Source organism: Eurosta solidaginis, chromosome 1, assembly GCF_040869045.1.
Source record: "Eurosta solidaginis isolate ZX-2024a chromosome 1, ASM4086904v1, whole genome shotgun sequence".
NCBI lineage: Eukaryota > Metazoa > Arthropoda > Insecta > Diptera > Tephritidae > Eurosta > Eurosta solidaginis.
This window is the reverse complement of record NC_090319.1, coordinates 11,492,407-11,519,124: the sequence shown is the minus strand read 5'-3', so window position 1 is coordinate 11,519,124 and position 26,718 is coordinate 11,492,407. Positions and strand designations below refer to the sequence as shown.

At 33.9% G+C, this 26,718-nt stretch overlaps 1 protein-coding gene across 9 annotated transcripts in view; it reads right to left on the bottom strand.

Moving 5' to 3' along the window:
- Positions 1–8,363: 8,363 nt before the first annotated feature.
- Sap47 (Synapse-associated protein 47kD) overlaps positions 8,364–26,718 on the bottom strand; it is a 153,732-nt gene continuing 135,377 nt past the window's right edge. For 8 of the 9 annotated variants that reach the window (XM_067780155.1, XM_067780147.1, XM_067780138.1 and 5 more), the window contains 2 exons: positions 13,358–13,610; positions 8,364–12,784 (listed from right to left, as the gene is read on the bottom strand). In XM_067780155.1, coding sequence (XP_067636256.1) covers positions 12,715–12,784; positions 13,358–13,610 — 323 coding nt within the window. In that variant the 3' untranslated portion in view covers positions 8,364–12,714. The remainder of the gene's footprint in view (positions 12,785–13,357; positions 13,611–26,718) is intronic. The other variant, XM_067780184.1, reaches the window with a different exon arrangement.

Sequence of the window (26,718 nt, the reverse complement as noted above, 5' to 3'; positions counted from 1 at the left end):
GAAGGTTCGGATATCAAAGAGTGGGTTTTATTGCTTTTTTCGCTGCAAAATTTTTTATAATAATACAAAAATTTAACTGTTTTGCCAAAACGGATTCAACACAAAGCGTGGCAAGTCCTGAAACTCGCTCTTGAGATGAACACGATATTTGAAAGTTTTTGATTCTTGAAAGCACGCTGAAACAAAGTTCTGCACTAGCTACAGTGACAGGTATAGTGCAAAAAATACGTAAAGCAATGCCAATGTTGGGGAAAATTGTATACAGATTTTGAACAGAGCAATTCCAATGGCGACAGACCTTTATCAAAATTTGCTTCGTAAATGTGTTTCAAGTGAATTATTTCGCATTCTTAGCTTTGACTTATATTTTTCGACAAATTTTGCTGCGCTCGCCCGAACCGTAGTTTAATCCATGTCTGCAAATCGTTCAGTAATGCCAGTGATTACCGAATCAACGATCACAAGGAATGTATTGTTTTTAAAATCAGACTCTGGATCATCCGTAATCATCTCATTTCCATTATCTGCAAAACGTCTCTTGAGTTGTCTCTTTCGAATGTCCGGAAACTCTGGCGAGATGTTCAATTGAATAGCAACCGTTTTGCATTCCTTTAAAATTGTTTCGCATTGTATCCTGATCAACTTCAAACAGCTAATAAGGCATCTAGATGTCGGACCTCAAAATCTATGGTGACGTCTCTGGCTTGGATTACGACGTTTCTTTCATTAGTGGTAGCCAGTATTTTGAACCAAATTGAGGACAGCAATATACATTCGAACTTGTTGATGTACTTGAGAATGCCGGTAACATCTCTGTATGCTTGTGCAGTCAAATTTAGCTTAAGTAATCCGTTTAGTGCTTGTGTTAATCCTGGAACATGGTATGCGAATGGTCTGATGGCCTCAATTCTAGCCGACCACCTAGTGTCTGAAAGACTGTGAAGAGAGCTCGGTACATTTTTTTTGAGGATGTCCCATCGTTGTGGACTGCTGCTGAAAATAGTAAAACAAATTTGTACAACTCAGAAGAAAGTAATTGCAGCCGTACAACATTCTGCAGCATCAACACCACATAAATTGAGACTGTGGGTTGCACAAGGCGAGTAATCAGCTTTGCCTTGATCTAATATAGTTTCCCTCAGGTGTTTTTCACAAATTTCTATAAACTTGTTCTGAATGTCTGGGGAAAGATAGTGAACCTGTAAACGTTTGTGCTACTGTTTTGAAATCCTAACTTTCACCAAATGTTCTCTAAGTATCGGATCATAACAGCTTATGAGTTATAAGATGCCCAAAAAATGTCTATTGTTTCCTTCACCAAGATATATATTTTACCCTTAAAGGCTAGACCTCTTTCACCCAAAAATAAAACAGTGTCCAAAATTCTATATAAAATTTCTTTCCACTTTTGAGTTTCAGTGATTAGCTGTTCATTGATAAATGTATCAATTGTAGCCTCCTTTGATTTAGAGTTTCAACTGATTAGTGTACGTTGAAAACATGTTTGCGTCAGTTGAGTAATAGAAATTGTGTTTTATAAACAGCATTTTGAGCCAGCTGCCAAATGAAATATTTATTCTTAAATTTTAAGGAAAGGGACTTTTCAAGTTATTTTTCACACTTCACTATAATATTCAAACGAAATGCAGATATTCTCTGCTTTTGAAATTCGGCTTAAAAATTGCACATGGAACAACTAAAGACTCTCCAGAATTAAAAAAAATTTCTTAGTATCTCTAAATCGCGGCCCCCCTCAGAAACCCCGGGCCCGGGGGAATCCCCCCATTCCCCCCTCCCTCTCGACGAGCCAGCTTCCAGGTACAGTTTTGTCTTTTTGCTCCGATTCCGGTTCATGTTATTGTTCCGAATCGATTCCGCTTTGTTCACGGTTTTTGCTCCGCGTCGGTTCCGTTTTTAACACGCTTATATTAGCTTCGCTTGTATGTGTGCTTGTTTGTAATATCTAGCGCAGTGGTTAAATAACTCGCTACAAAACGAGTTGTGCTTAATAGCGAAGATACGAAATAATAGCGTGCTTTGCACACAGAGTCAAAGAGGATAGATATAATAAGAGCCGTCACTCGTTATTTTGTAGCGAGTAACTCGCTGGAAATAAAAAAATTGATGCCGAATGTTTTCTATGAGGGACATTTTTGAATTGCCTCCCATTTATCAATGCCGTGTTGACACTTTATGCAAACGTCATTTTTGGAAAGAGAATTAAATAATTAATTAAATACAGTCGGAAAATAAACACAAATACACCATGAAAATGTATAGAAGATATTTATAAACATCTCGCCAAAAAAAGTTGCGACTACCTCACAGTTTACATCGAGTAAATGCCTAAAAAATAAAGAGTGATGGCTCTTATTATATCTATCCTCTTTGACAGAGTATATTAACTTTGATTGGATAACGGTTGGTTGTACAGGTATAAAGGAATCGAGATAGATATAGCCTTCCATTTATCAAAATCATCAGTATCGAAAAAAAATTTGATTGAGCCATATCCGTCCGTCCGCCCGTCTGTCCGTTAACACGGTAACTTGAGTAAATATGGAGATATCTTCACCAAATGTGGTACACGAGCTTATCTGCACCCAGAATAGATTGGTATTGAAAATGAGCGAAATCGGGAGATAACCACGCCCACTTTTTATATATATAACATTTTGGAAAACACAAAACACCTCATTGTTTAGTAAATAATACACGTAGAATGTTGAAATTTGACGTGTGTACTGATATTGAGACTTGATAAAAATTTGAAAAATTTGTTTAAAATGGGCGTGGCACCGCCCACTTGTTATGAAATCAATTTCACAAATATTATTAATCATAAATCAAAAATCGTTAAACCTATCGTAACAAAATTCGGCAGAGAGAAAAAAATTAACGAAATCGGTTAAGGACCACGCCCACTTGTATATAAAAGATTTTTAAAAGGGTACTGGACGAATAAAATAAGCTTATCTTTGCAAAAAAGAGCGTTATATCAATGGTATTTCATTTCCCACGTGGATTTATAACAATAAATAGGAAAAACTTCAAACTTTAAAAAATGGGCGTGCACCGCCCCTTTTATGATTGAGCAATTGTCTATGTTTCGGGAGCCATAACTCGAAGAAAAATTAACATATCGTAATGAAATTGGGTACACATATTTTCCTTATAGCAGAAAATATTTCTAGTAAAAATGGGCGGGATCGGTCAAAGGCCACGGCAGCTTAGATATAAAACATATTTAAAAGGTTTAAAACGGTCGTAGACTAAAATAATAAGCTATAACTTAGCAAAAAATAGTTTTGAATCAATGATATTTCACTTATCAAGACTTTTTTTTAAACGGGCGGTGCCACGAGTTTTGTAGAACAGTAATTTATCTGAAATGAAATGTACAATTGAACCTCACGCTGAGTATATAATGTTCGGTTACACCCGATCTTAGACACCTTTACTTGTTTTAAACTATATTTATTTATTTCTGCTGTTGATTCCAATGTGACTGCAAGTTGGATTCCGGTTTTTGTTCCGAGTTGGTTGCAAGTACAATTCCGTTCCTGTCATGGTTTATTTTCCGGCTATAATTCCGTATATTCGGTTCAGGGTTGGCTTAATGTAGGGATTCAGTTTTGAGTTTGTGATTACGGGTCGGTTCAGATCAAAAAGTTTATAACGGGCGAAGCTAATCATATTTGGTGCTGCCTTCATTAATGACATTAGTTCTCTTTTGGATTTGGAATTAGTGTCATTGATATTAACTTTTTTTTGAAAGCGCATTAGTATCAATTGAAATTAGTTCCATTGACACTATTGCACGTTTCCTCGGCGGACAGTTATAAGTCCTTTCCGGGCAGCGTACTTCCTCGAGACAACGAAGTTTCAGCAAAATACCGGTTGATCTTTAGAAGTCTTAAGGAACTTTTCGGGTGTGGAGAATCTGGTAGTGCTTAATTAATTACCAAAGAAACATGCTCGCTTTGGGTTCGCCTACACAGTCGTCAATGGAAATATATACCTTCTTATTAACCGGAGCTTTTTTCCACTTTATTCTCACTCTAAGCTGCCTAGATCGGCAATGTCAATGGTAGTGCTGAATTGTTAGAGTACATATTCTATGTAATAATGCTACCATTGAAGAGGAATATTGACAAGAAGAGACGGCCTCAAAGATTTGATGTTCACAAATAAAATCGTTCGCTCGATCGCCATGAAGAAATTTTTGGGGAATGCCGTCGGAGTAGTGACAAGTGCTTTTGATGAATATGTATCCAGCACGATCGCGTCTGATCTGACTTACCTGAACTCCAATGTGTCATTTGAAATGAGAAGTTCTGCGGATGGAGAAATAAAAACACGAGATTGGCAATAAGATGCTGCAGGCGCCATATTTATGAGCCAGCAAGTATGTTCACACACAATGGACACATTAGTCTATGTTACACATCATATGGAGCAGTCACTACTTAGCATATAGTATATTGTGGGAGCGCATCTAGAATTCTACACTGATAATTTACTGCCGAAAATTCGTTGCTAAGAATTGTGAATACTTTTGAGAATCAGCCTAACGCTTGTAGGAGGTGCTATACCCTAACTCGTTGCAGCAATTTCGTCCCGATTTTGATCAAAAGGTGGCGGACCGAAACTGCTCTAAGTAGTTGGGGTGTAAACACTTAAATGGATCTATTACATTGTACAAAACTTGGCTGCGCATTGGACCAAGCGAATTTTCTTTGAAGAGATTGATCCATAACCAAAAAAGCGAATTCATCGTTTTTCGAAATTAGCCCCTAATTATATGTATGAAGATACTAGCTTCCGAAGTTCAGAATCGAATCCATCCTAATAAATATTAACTTTTTTTTTTTTGTATATCTGTAGGTGTCGTCAGACTTCTTTTCTCATTATTCAAATTTATTCAAGCTTGTATAACCGGAGTTAAATGGCAGATCTTCGAATATATTAAACGCGATTAATCACACAGCTACACAAGAACATTGTGGATAAGACAAGTGTGAACGCCTGCATAGACGTCAAAATTACAAATAGAACCGATCACCTGGTTTTTAATTGACTACCGTGATCTCATTCTGTATCTCTTTGTATCGCCCTATCTTCAGCAGGTCCTATACGCCGTCATATTGAACATTCTGTCGCTAAAAAGTAGCCATCTTGAACATATTGTCAGGTAGTTGACGGATAAGATATCACATTTGTTTTATCCACAATGACATGTATTCTCATTATTAAGGCCGAATTAATGGTGACTTATAACCATACCATAACGCTAACGCCATAACCATACCATAGCCAACCAATTGGTTTTTGGCTTCTCGCCATATCCATAACCTAAAAATATTTGAGTTGGTGGATTTAATAACTTTTTGCACATTTTATTCATTGTTTTGGATACGTTATGACTAAGAGACTTATTTTTGTGGAATATATTTGTAATTTTTTTTCGTTTTCTCCATTTTTATGAAATTTTCACGATTTTTAGGTTAAGGCACCATTAATCGATCACATTGGAGATGGTTATGGATATGGGTATGGTTACGACTACGGCGTTAGGGTTAAGGAAGTTTAATTAGCTCTTTATTATCCGTCAACTGTCTGACAAGATTTTCAAGATGCCTACTTATTTGCGTTTTGACAGGATGAAGATACGGCCCGCTATCTTCAGCGGGTGAAAGAAGGATATGCAGCATGAGACCACGGTAGTTACTTTAAAAAATAGATAATCGGTTCTATTTGTAATTTTGACGTCTATGCCGAAGATATCACACTTGTTTTATTCACAATGCTGTGAGCTATTATTTGAGAGGTAGGTATGGCTATGAAGAAATAGAAAGATTTTTGACTTGTATGATTTATACCATGAATTGGAAAATTAAAATTGGCTTTGTGTTCCCAAATCCTTCGACATTGAACAGAAATGTACATATTAACCTGGGTCGATTTGTATGGACGAAAATTAACCGATATCGCCACATCGTTTTTTTTCGATAGGATTTGGGCTCAGGAAAAGAAAGTTCCTCCACGCATACCCAAAAAAATAATTTTCGAGCCTGCCAAAAAAAAAAAAAAAATGGCGAAAGGGTCAATTTTTCAACCAAAACACTCCCCAAAACCCAAAAGATATTCCTTTTTTCAAAAAACTGTTGTAAATATGTTGGCGATAACAGTTTTTTGGAAAAAAATATATTTTTGGTTTTCGGGAGTGTTTTGGTCGGAAAATTTAGCACTCATATTTTCAGGTGGTGCGGATATACTTCCGTGTAATTGCTTGGTGTTTAATTAAACAACCTGGTTATCAATAAAAAATATTATAGCGAATGATATCAAGTATAGCACATCACCAGGCCCGTCGAGAGATGGGGAAGGGGGGAGAGGGGGGGGGATTACCCCCGGATTCGGGGTTTCTGAGTGGGTCCGCGATTTAGAAGTACTAAGATTTTTTTTTTAATTCAGGAGAGTCTTTAATTGTTCCAGGGGCAATTTTGAAGCCGAATTTCAAAAGCAATGAATATCTGCATTTCGTTTTAATATTATAGTGAAGTGTGAAAAATGAAAACCTTGTGTGTTAGTTGGTCGCCGGTGTTTGAAGAGATGCGTCAGTCGATTTTGTTCAAACGTGGACCAGGGTACGCCTAGAATGTGTTTATAGAATATGGATATCAAATGAAAGCTGTTGATGAGTGCTTTAGTACAGAGTAATATATTATACCGCTGGGTGACTAGGGTGTCGAGATATAGGCCAAAACGTGGACCCCGATAGCCCTAGAATGCGTGGGTAATATGAATATCAAATGAAAGCTGTTGCTGAGAACTCTAAAGTAATATTCATTGTGATATTCGATTTAGTCGCATCAACTTGGCAAAACTGATAAATATGCATGCGAAGCCGAAATAGAAACATGCATTAATAATCACCCTTATCGCGAGTTTTGTTTTCACCCGAAAATATTCACAGTTTTTGTTCACCCTATCGCAGAGGATGGCGAAAAAATGTTTCGTGTTCGAAAAAGATTTCACCTTATCGGCAACTTTTTGTTCGGGCGAAATGAACAGCGGGGAACCCGAAATTTGTTCACTTATATTTTACAGGCGAACGAGAGGAAAAGAAAATGCTAAGTAATTTTTTGTTTTGAAATTTGATACTCTTATGATTATATGTACTTTTATTATTAGAAATACATTAATAAATAATGCACAATCGGAAGCTGAGTGGAAAAAAGTGAAATTCCTGTATTCCTAAGTATGTAAATTCTATTTTTTATGACAACGTATCAGTCGGCCAAGTTATCCATTATGGACAAAGCGACGGTTCCAAAATGTTGAACACCTCACTGGAACAAGATTGACTAATACCCATTTCGTCCTTTCCAACGCCTTTTCCCTATGCGAAAAAGCGAATACATGTACTCAACTTTACAATTGGTGGAACTCCAAATTTTTGCTTCAATGGTGGCAAGGAGTTGGTAAGAATATCTAGCAAATATTAGAATGCCGGCTTGTTTAGCCTGTAATATTGGCGAACGCTAGTTGAATAAAAATTAACTTGTTAATCAAAAGTGCTGACAATAGTAATTTTTAGCTTACAGTGAATCAATTAGCTCCAAAGGGTTAGAACTGTCCCTTTATTGTTCCGAATCGCTTTCACATTTATATTCTCCTCGCGCTCAATCATTACCAACCTAATTGCAATACTAAACATTATTTTATAAATTTTGTATTTCTTTTTTTGTTGTATTTTAAGGAAATATATAATTTGTTACAAAATTTGCACAATTGTAAGTATATTATTTGTTCACTGCTAATTCACAATAGAGCATCAGCTGTTTCGAAGTGAACTTTTGTTCGCCCAAAATTGCCGATAGGCGGAAAAAGTTCACCCGAACAAAAGAAGTGAAGGCGTACACTTTTCCGCGTGAACTTCGCGATAAGGGTGAATACCCACATACCTATTTACATACGTCCTATTCGATTTGCCTGAAATTTGGTATATAAATTTGCCTATATTTTCCGACCAGAGACGGACTGGGACTGGGATTAGGACTAGGACTGGGACTGAGACTCGGAGTGGGACTGGGACTGGAACAAAAGTGATAGACTGAGAGAGAGATAGAATGAGACGAAGATGCAGATAGATGGAGCGAAAAAGATGGAGGGAGGAGTGAATAAAAGGATTAAGAAAAAGTGAAGAGGGGGAAGGCAGAGTTAGACGGAAAAAGCTTTTTAAAATGTATACAGGTAGGTCAAATTTAGGGCAGAACAACGTCTGCCGGGTCTGCTAGTAAATTATATATTTGTCCTACATGGATGCCCGAGCTGTCGTGTAAAAATAAGTTGCATAGTTGTTTTTGTTTTTTGTTTAATATAATTTCATAATTATAATCATCAATGTCTTTATTTAATTCGCATAATACATAATAATCATAATGCTAATTATAATAATTGTAATTTGTTTATACATAAGTAATTATATCATAATAATAATACAGTAATAATAATAATTTTAATAATAATAATATTGTGGTTTATTTCCTCTTTCATTTACGCTTGCGCATTGCTGGCTTATAATTTTTTCTTCTATTATTAATAATTTTTTATATTTATTTTTTGTGTATAGTTATTTATATATATATATATATATATGTATATATATAATTAATTTTTTATTTATTGAATTTTTGTTTTGTTTTTTCATCTATTTGTTTTAAATATTTTTTACACATTAGTTTCAAATGCATTAATTCTTGTTTTTTAAGTTTAATTTTAAAACATTTTTTTCTATATTTATGTTATATGATTTTCAATTGTGTATGTATGTATATGTAATTTAATATTTCTTTTATTAATTCACTTTTAACTTATCTGCTTTGTATATATATAAATATTTTCTTCAATTTAACAAAAAAATAAAAATTATTCCCTTTTGAAGCTTTTTTCAAGTTGCTTTACTCATTAGGCTATAACACTGTTTTTTTATTTTTTTTTATTTTGCATTTCTCCTTTTGTTTTCTTAACTTTTGTGTCAATATGTTGTTAGGTTCGTTTTTGGAACTGCCATTTTTTTCGTTTATTTGACGTACAATACAACATAATTTTTTCAAGTTGTTGTCGATTTGTGGTATTTGTTGTTTCTTTACATATTTAGTTAATTATTTATATATATGTATATGTACACATATATATGGTTTAATAATATTAAATATTTTATTTAGTGTGTGCTCTGCATAATTTGGTGTAATTTGGTTTTTTGTTCTTAGTTATTATTATTTAGTAGTTATACCGCATTGATTGCGTTTTTCTTTGTTGTTGTGTTTTGTTGTCAATTAATCGTTTTGATTGCTGTTATAAATTTACCTTTACCGTTACCCGATTTCCATTACTCATATAGTGCACAGTGAATTTCGTATTTTGAAACATTTTTGCCATATTCTAAATTTAGCGATATTCAACAAGTAGATCTAACAACCTGTAAGCATGGTAGAAGAGTGTTTTAGCTCAAAGCAAACAATAAAACACATTTGAGGTTAGGTAAGTCAGTCCCTGCTTCGGCGTTTTTTTTGTTTTTTACAAATGCGTCACAGCAATCAACAGTAAGTATTACTGCTAATATGCCAGGCATCCTGCTCTACGTGGTGAATACCGATATTGCATGATCTATGGTTCTACAATTCCTTTGATATAATTCGGTATTTTGTGTGCTGAACAATTGGATAAGAGGTTTGGCTAATGGGACGAATAAACTTAACTCTTCACAAAAGAAAAAAAAAAATACAAATCAAAGAGGATTTTGACAACAACAGCACAGTAATTATAATAATAATAATAAAAATATCAATAAAGAAATTTCAAGGAGCCTTCGAGAAAACTGCGCAGACCATAGAGTCGTTTAATGGCAAACATAGGCCTGCCATCTATAAAAAAGCTTGCATCCGTTTCGGGTTCTATACTTTTGTACGGTGCATTTGGACTGGTGCTATGAAACTCCGGACGTACCGAGCAGCTATAGCTGTATAGCCAATAACGTGAGAGTAGCCAAAGAGCTCACATAGTGCTCTACCGTACTTGAAGTAACGAAAAACGTGACTCCATGTTTGGTAAATGTACGGGCCGTAGGAGGTAGCCCATCAAGATGATAAGAGAGTCCTAGACTTGGAGGTTCGCTGGTATAGAGTGTGCACCGAGTCTTTACAACTTGGTAAGTGCATAGAAAATTGTATGCTTCCACGTAAAACACAAAAAAAAAAAAAAATAATGTAATTGTTATGTAAATGTTGATTTATGTATAAACTATTTTAGTATTGACAAATTAAAAGTTTTTAATATAAGAAGAATAATAAATGTCGTATGTTTATACTTTTTATCTATTTAACATTAAGTAGATCAAAAATTGAAGACGAGAAATCAACGTCGAAACACAGCGAGATAACAGAAACAAATATTATTTTAATTTACGTTTTATTGGTAAACAAACTCATTAAAATTATCAAATTATTTTAATTTACGGAAATAAAAGCACGGATCAGAAAACTTAACAATGAAAATTTGCTAAACTTAACAAAAAAATTATAATGAAATAATCCCAAAAACTTATTAAATTTAAAATTTGAAATGAAAATGAACAGATAAATAAAATAAAAAAGAACAAAAAAACTAGCTGGGTTTTTCACAAAAAAAAAAAAAACAAGCTCAACTTTTCGCAAAAAAAAAAACCTTTGGCAGAGCGAGACGACCTAATACTCAAGTTATTGGCGCGAATATAGCTGCTATGAGAAATGTAGCTGAAAGAAAGTATCGTGTCGAGTTGGGAAAAAAAATAAGCTCAGAAACTTTGCTACCATTTCGAAATATAGTAAGAATGTTTTGGCGCTTTATATTTCCAAAAAAGTTGAGGCTGACCGTCTTTTTCAATTTAAACACTTTTCATTACACTCTCGAAAAAAATAACAGATCGAGGCTTTTTCTGAATTTTCGATGTTTTTTTTTTAAGGCTATAAGAGAACAATATTTTTTTTTTATTTTTTTAAAAAGAAAAATTTTTAAAAAAGAAAAACAGCTATGTTCAATATTAATAAAATTTATAGGAGGAAAAACTTTACAACAACTAAGGAATGACGTAGCTGAATGCGTTTGTAACCATTTCAACTATCGTAGGAGTGCGGGTTCCACTCCCGGGAGAAAAGGCTTTGAAGAGATTCACAAGGTATATAATCGAAACAGCTGTCGCCTTGTCCGTCCTGATGTGAAGTTGTTTAAATTTTTCCCAAATTATTAAATAAAAAAAAATTTATAGGATGATGTTTGAAAGTATTTTTGTTTTATATGGAATGAAAACGGCACAAAATTTTTTAGCTTTTTTCATTTATTTTTAAAGTTTGTTTAATTTTTGTTTGGTTATCGACGACCACAATTTTTTTGAGACGTTCAAAGTTTTTTATGGTTTCTAATTTTTTTCTATTCACCTAGAAAAAAATTTCATTTGAAAATCAACAACAAACTAAGCAACATAGTTCTGCTCGCTTCATTGGTTTTTGTTGAAGTTATATAGTTTTTAGAAAAAAGTTTCCTATGATACTGTACAGAAATAATAATAGCTCATTGAAAATTTGGAGAAACGGGGTTTTTCTGTTAACAAGGAAAACAATTTTTATTCAACAAAACAGTTTTTTTGTTATACACCAAAACAATTTTTTTTTCTGTTGTATAACTCAACGCTAGTTTTTTTGTATTTTTTAAGCAGCCCTATATTTTTGTATAGTTTTTGTAAAAAGTTTCTAATTTAGATCTGCATAGCTTTTGTTCGAAAATTAACTTTTACTTTATAGCACAACGAGAACGGAAAACTAAACTGAAGATGGCACAACACCGACATCAGCATATATGTAAAATACTCCTATATTGCTAATAGAAAATACTCGCAATGTGTTTTGAATTCGAATTCAAAACGAGACAGCCTATACAATTTTTGTGATTGTAGCAGCATTATTGAATACAAAACCAAAAATATTTAAACAGCAATATATCGGCACTTTGATGTTTGGGAATGTACCTAGCGTTTTGTAGCAATATAGGAGTATTACATATGTATATGGACATCATCTATTTTGTAAATCTATTGATGGCTAATTCAAAACATAGCGCTAACTTGGGTGGCCATGTACAAATTTCATTGCAGTGTAACCTAAACAACTTCTTTATGTATTTTTTATGAAAATTTAGTTTTGCTAAATTGCAAAAATTCAATTCAAATACCTAGGCCAAAGTGTTACATTTAGAAAATGTGTTTAGTGGTATTAGAAAAATGTCTAAAATAACGTGTCAACAATTATGCAAATTAGTTAAAAAAGTAGTGAAATAATTTTTAAATCTATGTATTTTGTGAAAAATAACTAAGTTTTTATTATTATAAACCATTTATTTAGGTAAACATTTGTATTTTACCGCTTTCTTCTTTACATATTTTTATACGCGCCTTTGAAAGTTCAGTGACAATTTCTGATCATTTTTATTTAGAGTAACAATACATAACCTCAAATTTTACCAAATCACAAATCGTGCATTGATAAGCAATTATTGGGCGCCTTAAAAACTTGCAAAGCTTTACATGATTCGAACTTTTTTTTTACAAATTTGATTATTATAAAAAAATAACACTTCCCCTAGAAATTTTTGAAATAGTAGCGTTTAAACTTTAAACTAAAACAATGCAAAAAACTCCTCGGCTCTACGATAGCCCAGCATGATACGTCTCATATCCCTTAGTGTTCTTTAAACAGTTGCATGAAATTTAAGTTTTTTTGGCAATTAATATATTTTACACACATTTTTTTTGCACATTTCAAAGTTATTTGTTTTTTTTTTTTTGTTTGGTTTTACAGAATTTTGTATAACAAATTTTTTGTGTAACGAATGTACATATTTGTTTAAATACATATATATTTTTTTACAGTTGGTAGCAATATAATAACATTTAATGTACAACAAAGTTGAGGATTAATAATGTAAAAGTAAGGTTAGAAAGTAAAAGTAAGGTTAGAAAGGAATTTAAGGCCATCGGTAGCAAAAGAAGGAATTGGAAAAGTATGTGTCATATATTTTTGTGGAATGGAGAAAAAAGAAGATACAATACAAGTATATAATTATTAATTAATGAAAAAATCACACATTTTATTAGATAGTAGTAAAAAATGGAGTATGTAGTAGCGCAATGGTATTGGAGGAGTTGATGCTTATTGGTGTTTTGTTATGATACGATAAAATTATACGCAAGTCGTAGGTAGGTATGCAAATGTATGAGAGAACTTAGTTAGAAGAAGCTACGATATAGGCTCTTAATTACTTTAAATCATCGGTATCTTCAATTAGATCGGCATACTCTTCCCAATCGTTGTTCGCTGAACGTGTGCGCAAATTTGATATTGTCGGTATTTCTTCCTCGTCATCGTCAACATCTTCGATACCGCCACCACCGCCGCCGCCGCTAGCAGCATTTTTAATGGCACCGACACGTCTATGAGTTTCTATAGTCGTTGTCTCACTAACCACTTCATAGTCCTTTAACTCAGCCTCCAGATCTTTTTCCCATTGTTCTTCTGAGAGCGAATGCGTAACAACAGTCGATGGAAACATTTTGTGACCATTTTTGTGTTTTCGTATTTATTGTAGGGAACGGAAAATGAGAGAAAAAAAAATTAGGTTAGTTTCATAAGGAAGCAAAATTCATTAAGCGCTTTATTTGTATGCATTTTAGGTGTATATGTATGTTATTTAACTGTAAATAATTGTATAGATTATTATTGTTAGTACATTAAAATACATTTTAGTTCTTTATTGTTGTATGCAAGTAGTTATTCAATGATAAACGAATGTGTAGTAGCGCGATTTGTTTGTATAAAAGCTAAATATAAAACATTGTATTTACATATTTTTTTAAAAACATAAAATAAATTAGCGGCTAAGCGCCTGCACAAGCCATTCATTAAAACATATTTTAACATTTATTTAAAGCCAATAAATATATAAAAAAATTAAAAAAAAAAATATTAATTGACTGTGTGAAAATTATAGCTCACATTGTTATAAGCATAAATTTTAGCACAAACTAATTTTAGGTTTATAAACTGTAGAGTTTAGTTATATACATACATTGATGAGAATAAAAGCTGCAGCAACATATATAATTTTTTATACTCAGTTGAGCAGAGCTCACAGAGTATATTAAGTTTGATTGGATAACGGTTGGTTGTACATATATAAAGGAATCGAGATAGATATAGACTTCCATATATCAAAATAATCAGGATCGAAAAAAAATTTGATTGAGACATGTCCGTCCGTCCGCCCGTTAACACGATAACTTGAGTAAATTTTGAGGTATCTTGATGAAATTTGGTATGTAGGTTCCTGAGCACTCATCTCAGATCGCTATTTAAAATGAACTATATCGGACTATAACCACGCCCACTTTTTCGATATCGAAAATTTCGAAAAATCGAAAAAGTGCGATAATTCATTACAAAAGACAGCTAAAGCGACGAAACTTGGTAGATGAGTTGAACCTATAACGCAGAATAGAAAATTAGTAAAATTTTGGACAATGGGCGTGGCACCGCCCACTTTTAAAAGAAGGTAATTTAAAACTTTTGCAAGCTGTAATTTGGCAGTCGTTGAAGATATCATGATAAAATTTGGCAGGAACGTTACTCCTATTACTATATGTACGCTTAATAAAAATTAGCAAAATCGGAGAAGGACCACGCCCACTTTAAAAAAAAAAATTTTTTAAGTAAAATTTTAACAAAATATTTAATATCTTTACAGTATATAAGTAAATTATGTCAACATTCAACTCCAGTAATGATATGGTGCAACAAAATACAAAAATAAAAGAAAATTTCAAAATGGGCGTGGCTCCGCCCTTTTTAATTTAATTTGTCTAGGATACTTTTAACGCCATAAGTCGAATAAAAATTAACCAATCCTTTTGAAATTTGGTAGGGGCATAGATTTTATGAGGTTAACTGTTTTCTGTGAAAATGGGCGAAATCGGTTGATGCCACGCCCAGTTTTTATACACAGTCGTCCGTCGACGATAACTTGAGCAAAAGTCAACATATCTTTAATGAACTTAGTTCACGTGCAGGGCGAAATAAAAAACCCTTAAAATCTTGGCAGGTATTACATATATAAATAAATTAGCAGTATCCAACAGATGATGTTCTGGGTCACCCTGGTCCACATTTTGGTCGATATCTGGAAAACGCCTTCACACCATTCCCTTTTAAAACTCTCATTAATACCTTTAATTTGATACCCATATCGTACAAACTCATTCTAGAGTCACCCCTGGTCCACCTTTATGGCGATATCTCGAAAAGGCGTCCACCTATAGAACTAAGCCCCACGCCCTTTTAAAATACTCATTAACACCTTTCATTTGATACCCATATCGTACAAACATATTCTAAAGTCACCCCTGGTCCACCTTTATGGCGATATCTCGAAAAGGCGAACACCTATAGAACGAAGGCCCACTCCCTTTTAAAAATACTCATTAACACCTTTCATTTGATACCCATATCGAACAAACAAAGTCTAGAGTCACCCCTGGTCCACCTTTATTGCGATACCTCGAAAAGGCGTCCACCTATAGAACTAAAGCCCACTCGCTTTTAAAATACTCATTAACTCCTTTCGTTTGATACCCATATTGCACAAACGAATTCTAGAGACACCCCTGGCCCACCTTTATGGCGATATCTCGAAAGGGCGTCCACCTATGGAACTAAGGATTACTCCCTTTTAAAATACTCATTAACACCTTTCTTTTGATACCCATATTGTACAAACAAATTCTAGGGTCACCCCTGCTCCACCTTTATAGCGATATCTCGAAACGGCGTCCACCTATGGAACTAAGGATTACTCCCTTTTAAAATACTCATTAACACCTTTCTTTTGATACCCATATTGTACAAACAAATTCTATGGTCACCCCTGGTCCACCTTTATGGCGATATCTCGAAAATGCGACCACCTATACAACAACCACCACTCCCTTTTAAAACCCTCATTAATACCTTTAATTTGATACCCATATCGTACAAACATATTCTAGAGTCACCCCTGGTCCACCTTTATGGCGATATTTCGAAACGGCGTCCACCTATAGAACTATGGCCCACTCCCTCATAAAATACTCTTTAATGCCTTTTATTTGATACACATTCCAGGGTTTCCCTCAGTTCATTTTCCTACATGGTTATTTCCCTTATGTTGTCACCATAGCTCTCAACTGAGTATGTAATGTTCGGTTACACCCGAACTTAACCTTCCTTACTTGTTTTTTTATTCATTTTGGTCAAACTAAAAACCAAAAACTTCCATGAATTGCATAACGAAAACTATGTAAACCAGTTTATATCAAGTTGTGGAAATATTAAAAAATTTTAAAATCTTTAAAAACCTTCAAATAAATTTTTATCCAAAATTTTAGCATAACTATTAAAATACATATGGTGTTTTGTAGTCCAATTCATTTAAATATAAAAATCAAATCACTTAAAATTTACATTAGGGGCATTCACGTCAGCTCGTTATTAACTTATTGAACTCTTGACAAACACATACAGCCAAAGTCATGCGTTTGTTGTTGTGCAATTTGTCCCAATTGCTTTCTTTGCGTAGATTTCATTCTTTGGACAAAGCTATGCTTCGTTGTTGGCAGGCTCACTTTATGCTTTGTTCTATTTATAGAAACAATGATAAATAACCAATTAATGTTTAAAAAAAGGACTTGGCTCGATTTACCTCCGATGACATTCCGACTAAGTAAAATTTGAAATTTTCATAAAGATATTTAAAATCTCCTCGAATTTTAGATGGGTTGGACATTTTGACCTCACTTTGAATAAAGGTAAGGTTGAACTGGCCGGTCCATGAGGACCTCACATAGACTGACTGAGTCAGTAGTGTTACCAGAAGTTTATTTTAACGACCAAACTGAAAACCCCTATCAAAAACCAGAACCTATGTTATAAAATAACTCCGTCCTCTTGGCAAACACCAGAAGCTTTCTAGGACTTAATCCATTTGCTGCTTCTAGATCTGACAGCTGTATCACTCCTAAAGCTGGAATCTTAGCCTGACAAGCGTAGGGCACCAGCACAAAACGTGCTCGATCGTTTCCTCCTCCAACCCGCAATTCCTGCTATCACTGACCAAGCTTAATTTAAAGGCATGTGACGCCAGAAGGCAGTGTCCAGTCAGAATACCCGTCATGAGACTCATTTTGACTAAAACTTTAAGTAATATCTCCTTAACTAGTTATTATAGAAGTTGTGAAATGTTTATCACTTAAAGGCGAATACTCATTTGATACGAAGCTAATGAAATATGCACATTTAGTGTGTAATTTACACGGACATTCACCATTTTATGAGTGTGACAGGTGGGTCTAAGAAATCACCTGCCTGAGGGTTCTTCACTTTCCGATTTCAGACAAAATATAAAATATATTTTAACAATTCTCCATACAAATCATATGAGTACTTAATTTTCAAGTCTACCAAGCTGTTAGTGTCCAAATCACTACGTATACATATTATTTTAGCAAACTGACCGGTTTACGAAAAAAGTCAAGAAATATGTTTTACTTTGTTGACTCGTTTAGTAGTTAGTCGAGGTTAAAGTTCAACCTCAAATGGTATGTAATTCCCTATACGATGGAAAAACTAAATTCTTCATGAGGCACAGCGAAACATTAAAACGAAGAGCTGACATTTTTACAGGCTACCTTGTAGATGTCCTGAAGAATATTTTCACCATGCCAAAAGGATAAACAAATTTTTTTTGCCCACCCCAATGTATATGTTATAATTAGATTATAATTATATTACATTCTGAAATGCCTACAAGTTACATTTATAAAGCATAAAGCAAGAATCGGAGGAGGAAGGTGCTTCTGCCGATTGTCTAAACTTTGTCATCAAGACGCATAGCCGCGAATAACGTTGTAAGTATGATGCCACTTATCAGAATATTAATTTTTCTTTTCAAATTTGGTGTAGAGAAAATAATCTCGCATTTCACACGGCTATGCTTCAATCGATGAATCAAGTTTTTATATGGAAAAGTAAAATCACCAGCGACAGTGCACTTTTTTACATGCTGCCTCTACCAAACACCAATTAAGTTACTGATATAATAAAATATGCAATAAAAAATCATAACGCCTACCTTAAAAGCCAAATTAAAGCAAATTATTTTTATACTCAGTTGAGCAGAGCTCACAGAGTATATTAAGTTTGATTGGATAACGGTTGGTTGTACATATATAAAGGAATCGAGATAGATATAGACTTCCATATATCAAAATAATCAGGATCGAAAAAAAATTTGATTGAGCCATGTCCGTCCGTCCGTCCGTTAACACGATAACTTGAGTAAATTTTGAGGTATCTTGATGAAATTTGGTATGTAGGTTCCTGAGCACTCATCTCAGATCGTTATTTAAAATGAACGATATCGGACTATAACCACGCCCACTTTTTCGATATCAAACATTTCGAAAAACAGAAAAAATGCGATAATTCATTGCCAAAGGCGGTTAAAGCGATGAAACTTGGTAGATGGGTTGAAGCTATGACGCAGAATAGAAAATTAGTAAGATTTTGGACAATGGGCGTGGCCCCGCCCACTTTTACAAGAAGGTAATTTAAAAGTTTTGCAAGCTCTAATTTAGCAGTCGTTGAAGATATCATGATGAAATTTGGCAGGAACGTTACTACTATTACTGTATATGTGCCAAATAAAAATTAGCAAAATTGGATGAAGAACACGCCCACTTTTTAAAAAAAAAAATTTTTTAAATTCAAATTTTAACAAAAAATTTAATATCTTTACTGTATATAAGTAAATTAAGTCAAAATTCAACTCCAGTAATGATATGATGCAACAAAATACAAAAATAAAAGAAAATTTCAAAATGGGCGTGGCTCCGCCCATTTTCATTTAGTTTGTCTAGAATACTTTTAATGCCATAAGTCGAACAAAAATTTACCAATCCTTCTCAAATTTGGTAGGGGCATAGACTCTATGACGGTAACTGTTCTCTGTGAAAATGGGGGAAATCGGTGCAAGCCACGCCCAGTTTTTATACACAATCCACCGTCTGTCCTCCCGCACGGCCATTAACACAATAACTTGAGCAAAAACCGATATATCTTTACTAAACTTAGCCCGCGTACTTATCTGAACTCACTTTATCTTGGTATAAAAAATGACCGACATCCGACCATAACCACGCCCACTTTATCGATATCGAAAATTACGAAAAATGAAAAAAATGCCATAATTCTATACCAAATACGAAAAAAGGGATGAAACATGGTAACTGGATTGGTTTATTGACGCAAAATATAACTTTGGAAAAAACTTTGTAAAATGGGTGTGACACCTACCATATTAAGTAGAAGAAAATGAAAAAGTTCTACAAGGCGAAATCAACAGCCCTTGGAATCTTGGCAGGAATACTGTTAGTGGTATTGCATATATAAATAAATTAGCAGTACCCGACAGATGATTTTCTGGATCACCTGGTCCACATTTTGGTCGATATCGCGAGAACGCCTTCACATATACATCTAAGGGCCACTCGCTTTTAAAACCCTCATTAATACCTTTAATTTGATATCCATATCGTACAAATACATTCTAGAGTCACCCCTGGCCCACCCTAATGGCGATATCTCGAAAAGGCGTCCACCTATAGACCTAATGCCCACTCCCTCTTAAAATGCTCAGAAACACCTTTCGTTTGATACCCATATCGTACAAACATTCTAGAGTCACCCGTGGCCCACCCTAATGGCGATATCTCGAAAAGGCGTCCACCTATAGAACTAAGGATTACTCCCTTTTAAAATACTCATTACCACCTTTCATTTGATACCCATATCGTACAAACACATTCCAGAGTCACCCCTGGCCCACCCTAATGGCGATATCTCGAAAAGGCGTCCACCTATAGACCTAATGCACACTCCCTCTTAAAATGCTCAGTAACACCTTTCGTTTGATACCCATATCGTACAAACATTCTAGAGTCACCCTTGGTCGACCTTTATGGCGATATCTCGAAAAGGCGCCCACCTATAGAACTAAGGACTACTCCCTTTTAAAATACTCATTACCACCTTTCATTTGATACCCATATCGTACAAACACATTCTAGAGTCACCCTGGCCCACCCTAATGGCGATATCTCGAAAAGGCGTCCACCTATAGACCTTATGCACACTCCCTCTTCAAATGCTCAGTAACACCTTTCGTTTGATACCCATATCGTACAATGGCGATATCTCGAAAAGGCGTCTACCTATAGACCTAATGCCCACTCCCTCTTAAAATGCTCAGAAATACCTTTCGTTTGATACCCATATCGTACAAAAATTCTAGAGTCACCCCTGGCCCACCCTAATGGCGATATCTCGAAAAGGCATCCACCTATATACGTAATGCCCACTCCCTCTTAAAATGCTCAGTAAAACCTTTCGTTTGATACCCATATCGTACAAACATTCTAGAGTCACCCTTGGTCGACATTTATGGCGATATCTCGAAAAGGCGTCCACCTATAGAACTAAGGATTACTCCCTTTTAAAATAATCATTACCACCTTTCATTTGATACCCATATCGTACAAACACATTCTAGAGTCACCCTGGCCCACCCTAATGGCGATATCTCGAAAAGGCGTCCACCTATAGACCTAATGCACACTCCCTCTTAAAATGCTCAGTAACACCTTTCGTTTGATACCCATATCGTACAAACACTCTAGAGTCATCCCTGGCCCACCCTAATGGTGATATCTTGGAAAGGCGTCTACCTATAGACCTAATACCCACTCCCTCTTAAAATGCTCAGTAACACCTTTCGTTTGATACCCATATCGTACAAACACTCTAGAGTCACCCCTGGCCCACCCTAATGGCGATATCTCGAAAAGACGTCTACCTATAGACCTAATACCCACTCCCTCTTAAAATGCTCAGTAACACCTTTCGTTTGATACCCATATCGTACAAACATTCTAGAGTCACCCCTGGCCCACCCTAATGGCGATATCTCGAAAAGGCGTCCACCTATAGACCTAATGCCCACTCCCTCTTAAAATGCTCAGTAACACCTTTCGTTTGATACCCATATCGTACAAATACATTCTAGAGTCACCCCTGGCCCACCCTAATGACGATATCTCGAAAAGGCGTCCACCTATTAACCTCATGGCCACTCCCTCTTAAAATGCTCAGTAACACCTTTCGTTTGATACCCATATCTTACAAACATTCTAGAGTCACCCTTGGTCCACCTTTATGGCGATATCTCGAAAAGGCGTCCACCTAGGGAACTAAGGATCACTCCTTTTCAAAATACTCATTAACAGCTTTCATTTGATACCCATATCGTACAAACATATTCTAGAGTCACCCCTGGTCCACCTTTATGGCGATTTCTCGAAAAGGCGTTCACCTATAGAACTAAAGCCCATTCCCTTTTAAAATACTCAAATAATAACGAAATATTTATTGAGATATTTGCATGACTTAGACAAAGTTGAATAGTTTTGGTGCTTAACAGTACAGATTTATTTAGTTTAAAATAATTTTTGTAGTAACACGATGTAATTTTGAAGTTTACAGCTGCAAGCATATGTAGAGCGGAAAAACTATAAATTTTTTGTGATTATATAATTATGGAAAAAAAAAACTGACATGAATCGTAGAACGAAAACTGGTAAAAATTGTGTAATTTCGAAAATGTATTGAAAAAAATTCGAAAATCTTGAAAATCCTAAAGTTTGTACTACGAATTTTTACGAAATTATTAAGTATGTAAGTTTGTAGCACAATCAAATATATAAACCAAATAGTCGCAGAAAATTGGCGTTTATTTCTGAAATTTTGTTTCGAAGGCCATTTTAGATCTTCTGCGTTGAGCTGGAATAGGATGTTAACCAGAAGGGATATGGTGTTCTTTAATCAAGTTTCGAGATTGAGCGTTTTCTGGCCGGCAGCCGTAAACAATTTTCCACGACGGCGTAGAGTTAGTGCAATTTTCGTGAAGATTTTCAAAAGCTTCCTGAATTTTCACTGTTCTTCGAAAGCGTTGTTGAAATTTTATAGTTGGTTAGTTTACTTACATTTCGTTATACAATTCTTTAAAGTAATTGTACAGCAGCGAACAGAAAACTAGCAGTGGCAATTTTTATTTTATTTCGTCAATAAACTTTTTTTACATTCGATATTTTAAGAAAAACTTCTCTGAAGTTTGTAATTAAAAATAAGCAATCCGAATTCAAAACGTTTTCCGAAAAATTCCAAAAATTTGTGAAAATTTTCTTGAAATTTTGAACTTTTTATATATATTCTTTTGGATATGCAATTTTGTAACCCAATCAATTTTTAACAGTTTGTTTTACGAAAGATATTAAGATTTATATATAAAAAAACAAAGAATTGCATACTTTGAATGAAGAATGTAAAATTGTTAAAATTCAATACGAATTTTAAGAGACCTATAACTTGTACTTTTTGGAGCAAAATTGAAGGAGCTAAAAAACTGCAAACTCCAAAAAAAATTCAATTAAGTTCAAATAAAAAGTTCGAAGTTTTCGTAAAATTGTCTCTAATTTTCGAAAACATTTTTGACACTAAATAATTTTGGAAAAATTGAAAGAACGTAAGATCAGGACGGACAAGGCTACAGCTGTTTCAATTATATCTTGTAAATCTCTCGAAAGCCTTTTCTCGTGGGATTCGAACCCGCACTCCTGCGGTGATAACTATTCAGCCAAAGCCATGCCTTTGTTGTTGTGCAACTTCGTCCAATTGCCTTTTTTGCATAGTTTTATTCTTTGGACAGTACATACTTTGTATGTTTGTCTGTACCATAGCTAAGCTTTATTGTTGGCAAGTTCATTTTATGAACTGGTTTTTGATTTAATTTATAGAAATACTAAGACTTAACCAATGAATATTTATTTGTATTACTAAGCGAAAAGTCCTTTTATTGCTTTAAGGGACATTTTTTCAGTGCGACTTTCAACTACCAAAGAACCATTTAATCTTGCCATTTTTAATACTTAGGCTGAATTTTTCGGTTCGAATTTAAACAGTTGGAACAGTTAATCTCAATCTTATCCTGCCAATATGGCTGTGTACATAAAATTTTACTCCACATCACAGTCAAAGAAGCAAAAACTCACTCGTAATGAAAAACTAGATCTTAATGTATGAACAAACTTTTTAATGCAATTTTTTGAATTAAAATGTTTTGATTTAATAATTTGGGAAATTTCAGATTAGTTTGCATAGCCTGAGTTACAAAAATCAATCAAAAAATTTCTTTTCCTAAAGGATAAAAAAAAAAAAAAAACTAAAAAATTAAGTGTCGAAATTTTATGTAAATTGTAAAGTTATCGTGGTATAAGAAGCAAATATCTTCAGGACGAATCATTAACTTCCACTCAAAACACCCGAAGTCAATGATAATGAATACAGCTATGTGCTGTATACAACGGATGCTGCGTATATCGGAGCGGAAAATATATTGAAGAGCAATGATTTCCCGAACAACATTATTAAAACATTAATTAAAAATGCAAAATCTAACAAAGGAAAACAAAAATCTAAAAAACCTACCATTTTTAGATCGGTAAAACCGCGGTTATCAGAACGACTCGCAAAGTCTGATTGCTATGACGGAGAAAAAGTTAAAATTGCACATGAACCTAACAACACATTAAGGTGTTTCTTTAACAAAACAAAAGCAAAGATACCCGAAACCGAAAAAAGCAATGTCATATATAAAATCCCATACGGCGGCAAAAACAACGAACCATGTAACAGCGTTTCCGTAGGAACAACAAAATCAAAATTAAAAACCAGATTGTCGCAACACAAATCAGATTTAAAATATTGCCAACAGTCTAATAATCAAAAAACAGCACTAATGTCTCACTGTGCAGCTAGCGGCCATATACCGAGCTTCGAGAGCGCGAGCATTCTCCAACAAGAGCAACACTACAATAAGCGCTTTACATTGGAAATGCTACATATCGTAAACACTCCAGAACACATTAGACTGAACTATAAAACTGACATTGACCATTCCGCTCATACCTATAAATATTTACTAACAAACAAACGACCAGTACCAAACTCCACGTCACGGCGGAAGGACGTGTAAAATAATGTATGTGATATTTTTAATCAATTTTATTGTAAAGTTTTTGGTTTTATTATTTATTTAAAAAAATTGTTTACGTAGTAGTAGTTCCCTGAGGATGGTTACCGCAGTGTAACCGAAATATATCGGAAGAAAAAAACCTATGTGTTTCATTTATTAAAAAGACCTTGAGCCAGCAGAATTGCCAAATATTTACAAGAACACAGGTCGCAAAAAATCCAATAGTATTAAATTGCCAATGCAATGTTAGCTGCTGTACAATTTGAGAAAATAAATAAAATAGAAAATAACTGATTAAACTTCTTAATATTTTATAGTGAAATTTTTGTGCGCACAGATGTATATTAAAACTTTCGCGTAAATATTCTGCGCTCTTAAAATCCTTTCCGTTCTTGCCTTAAGCTTTAGTTTTATTAACAGCAATTATAATATAATAATATACAAAAAATAAATATATGTTATCATATATACATAATGTATATGTATAAAAATAATAATAATGCCAAAAAGCAAGCAAAACAACAATTATAGCAAAACGTTTAAAAACTTCAAGCATTTAATAAACAAATTTGAATAGAAGTAATTAAACAATATAAAAACACATTAATTTGAAGATTAGTAAAATTCATAAAACAAAAATATATTGTGCATTTGTTCTATTAATAAAAAAAATTAAAACAAATAACTATGTATAACATTATGTACATACAAGTAAGTTGTAAATGTAAAGAAATGGTATTAACAAGAACAGGCAGCTTGCACCTCAAGAAGATAAAACATTTGAAATAGATATACAATATACATACTCGGAAACTATTTTAATTGTATTAAGGCAAATTTTTTATTTTGTGTGGTGAGTTGATTAACGTAAAAAGTATCAAATTCGTAAGAAATAATATGAAAAATGAGTTGGTGAATTTTAACAAAGTGCGTTTTCTGGAAACGTTAGCTTAGAGCAAAGATTTGTGTTTTGAAATTTGTTTTCATTTAAATTGATAGGCGGCTCATATATTATCTCATATGAAACTAAATAACCAAAACAGAACGGATATGGCTTTTGCAAGAACCTAGCAGAAAAAGAAGTTAGCTAATATCTATTTATTTTCTAACTAACTACTTTCGTCTGGCAATGGCCGCAATATAGTCAGAATTTTAAAATTAAAAATTCAAATTTATTTCTGCAGTACTTCTCAACTAACAAAGTAGACAATTCGACTTAACTTAGTTAAGTCATATTTTTTATTTTTATGTTTCACCACCAATGCTTAGCTGAGTCACAAATTAGCCTACCTGTCAGCTGGCTTATTCTCGACTTTCAACAGTGTTGCTGTAGTACAAATTTTGAGTCGAATTAAATGGCAGTATTGATAGTTATTTCATTATGCAAATATAGCAACCCCGCAATTGTGTGAATTCACTGGGTGGCGTGCAATTAAAACGTAGCCAAAAATAATACTATGTATAAAACAGCTGATAGGGTTTTTGTATGTCAAATGGATTTAGTAGCTCAGTTGGGGAAACCGAAAAAAAACTTAGCCTGATATCTGGCCTAACTTAAGTGGCAACTAAGTTTTAACCCAAGTCGAGTTGGTGACTTAGTTTTTGTCGAAGTTAGGCGAGGTTAGGTTGAACTGGCATCTTAATTAAGCGATAATTGTAGAAAATAAAAATCCTGACTCATTTACAAAACTTGCAATAAACAAAAACAACAGCAAACAAATTTTAGTTCTCAATCATTTACAAAAATTGCAGTTAACAAAAACCAAACAAATGTTATTAAGCTTTCATAAGCGCGCCTAAAATCATATCCACACTATTAGGAATAAACTACATACAGAGTGTATGTGCCTACAGGGTGAATAAAAGGAATAAAAACAAAAAGGCAATTCTTAGAGACCAATTGTACAGCGAGCAACGGGACATTCATATGGCTGAGCAGCTAAAGGCATCTGTCTTTGCACTGGTATGGATGCTGGAGATTCGAGTTCAATGCTCAGCTCTCGAAAAGTTAGCTGATGAAGAAGTGAAATTCAGAAACATGTCCTCGCCGTTTGTAAACTTTACAATTTTTCTCTAATATCGTTAACAAAAAAAAAAAAAAAAATTGTTTCTAGAGTACCCAGTAAAATTTGCCTACACGGGAATTAAGAACAAACAAAAATGTGGGAGCTAGATGATTTTACTTATGATTACGACTAACAGTAAATAAAATGCAGACGTACATCTTTATATCCAAACACACATATACACACATATACATACACTCACACATATATGTAGATTAATCCATCAAATTACATATAATATTTAATGAAAATTGCATTAATTAACGAACAATTAGACAACAAAAACTGCACTAATTAGCAAACAAAGTTATACAAAATCAATACAATTCATATATCAAATTTTTTTTTTTCATTAAAGAAAATTAGCACATTTATTTTAGAG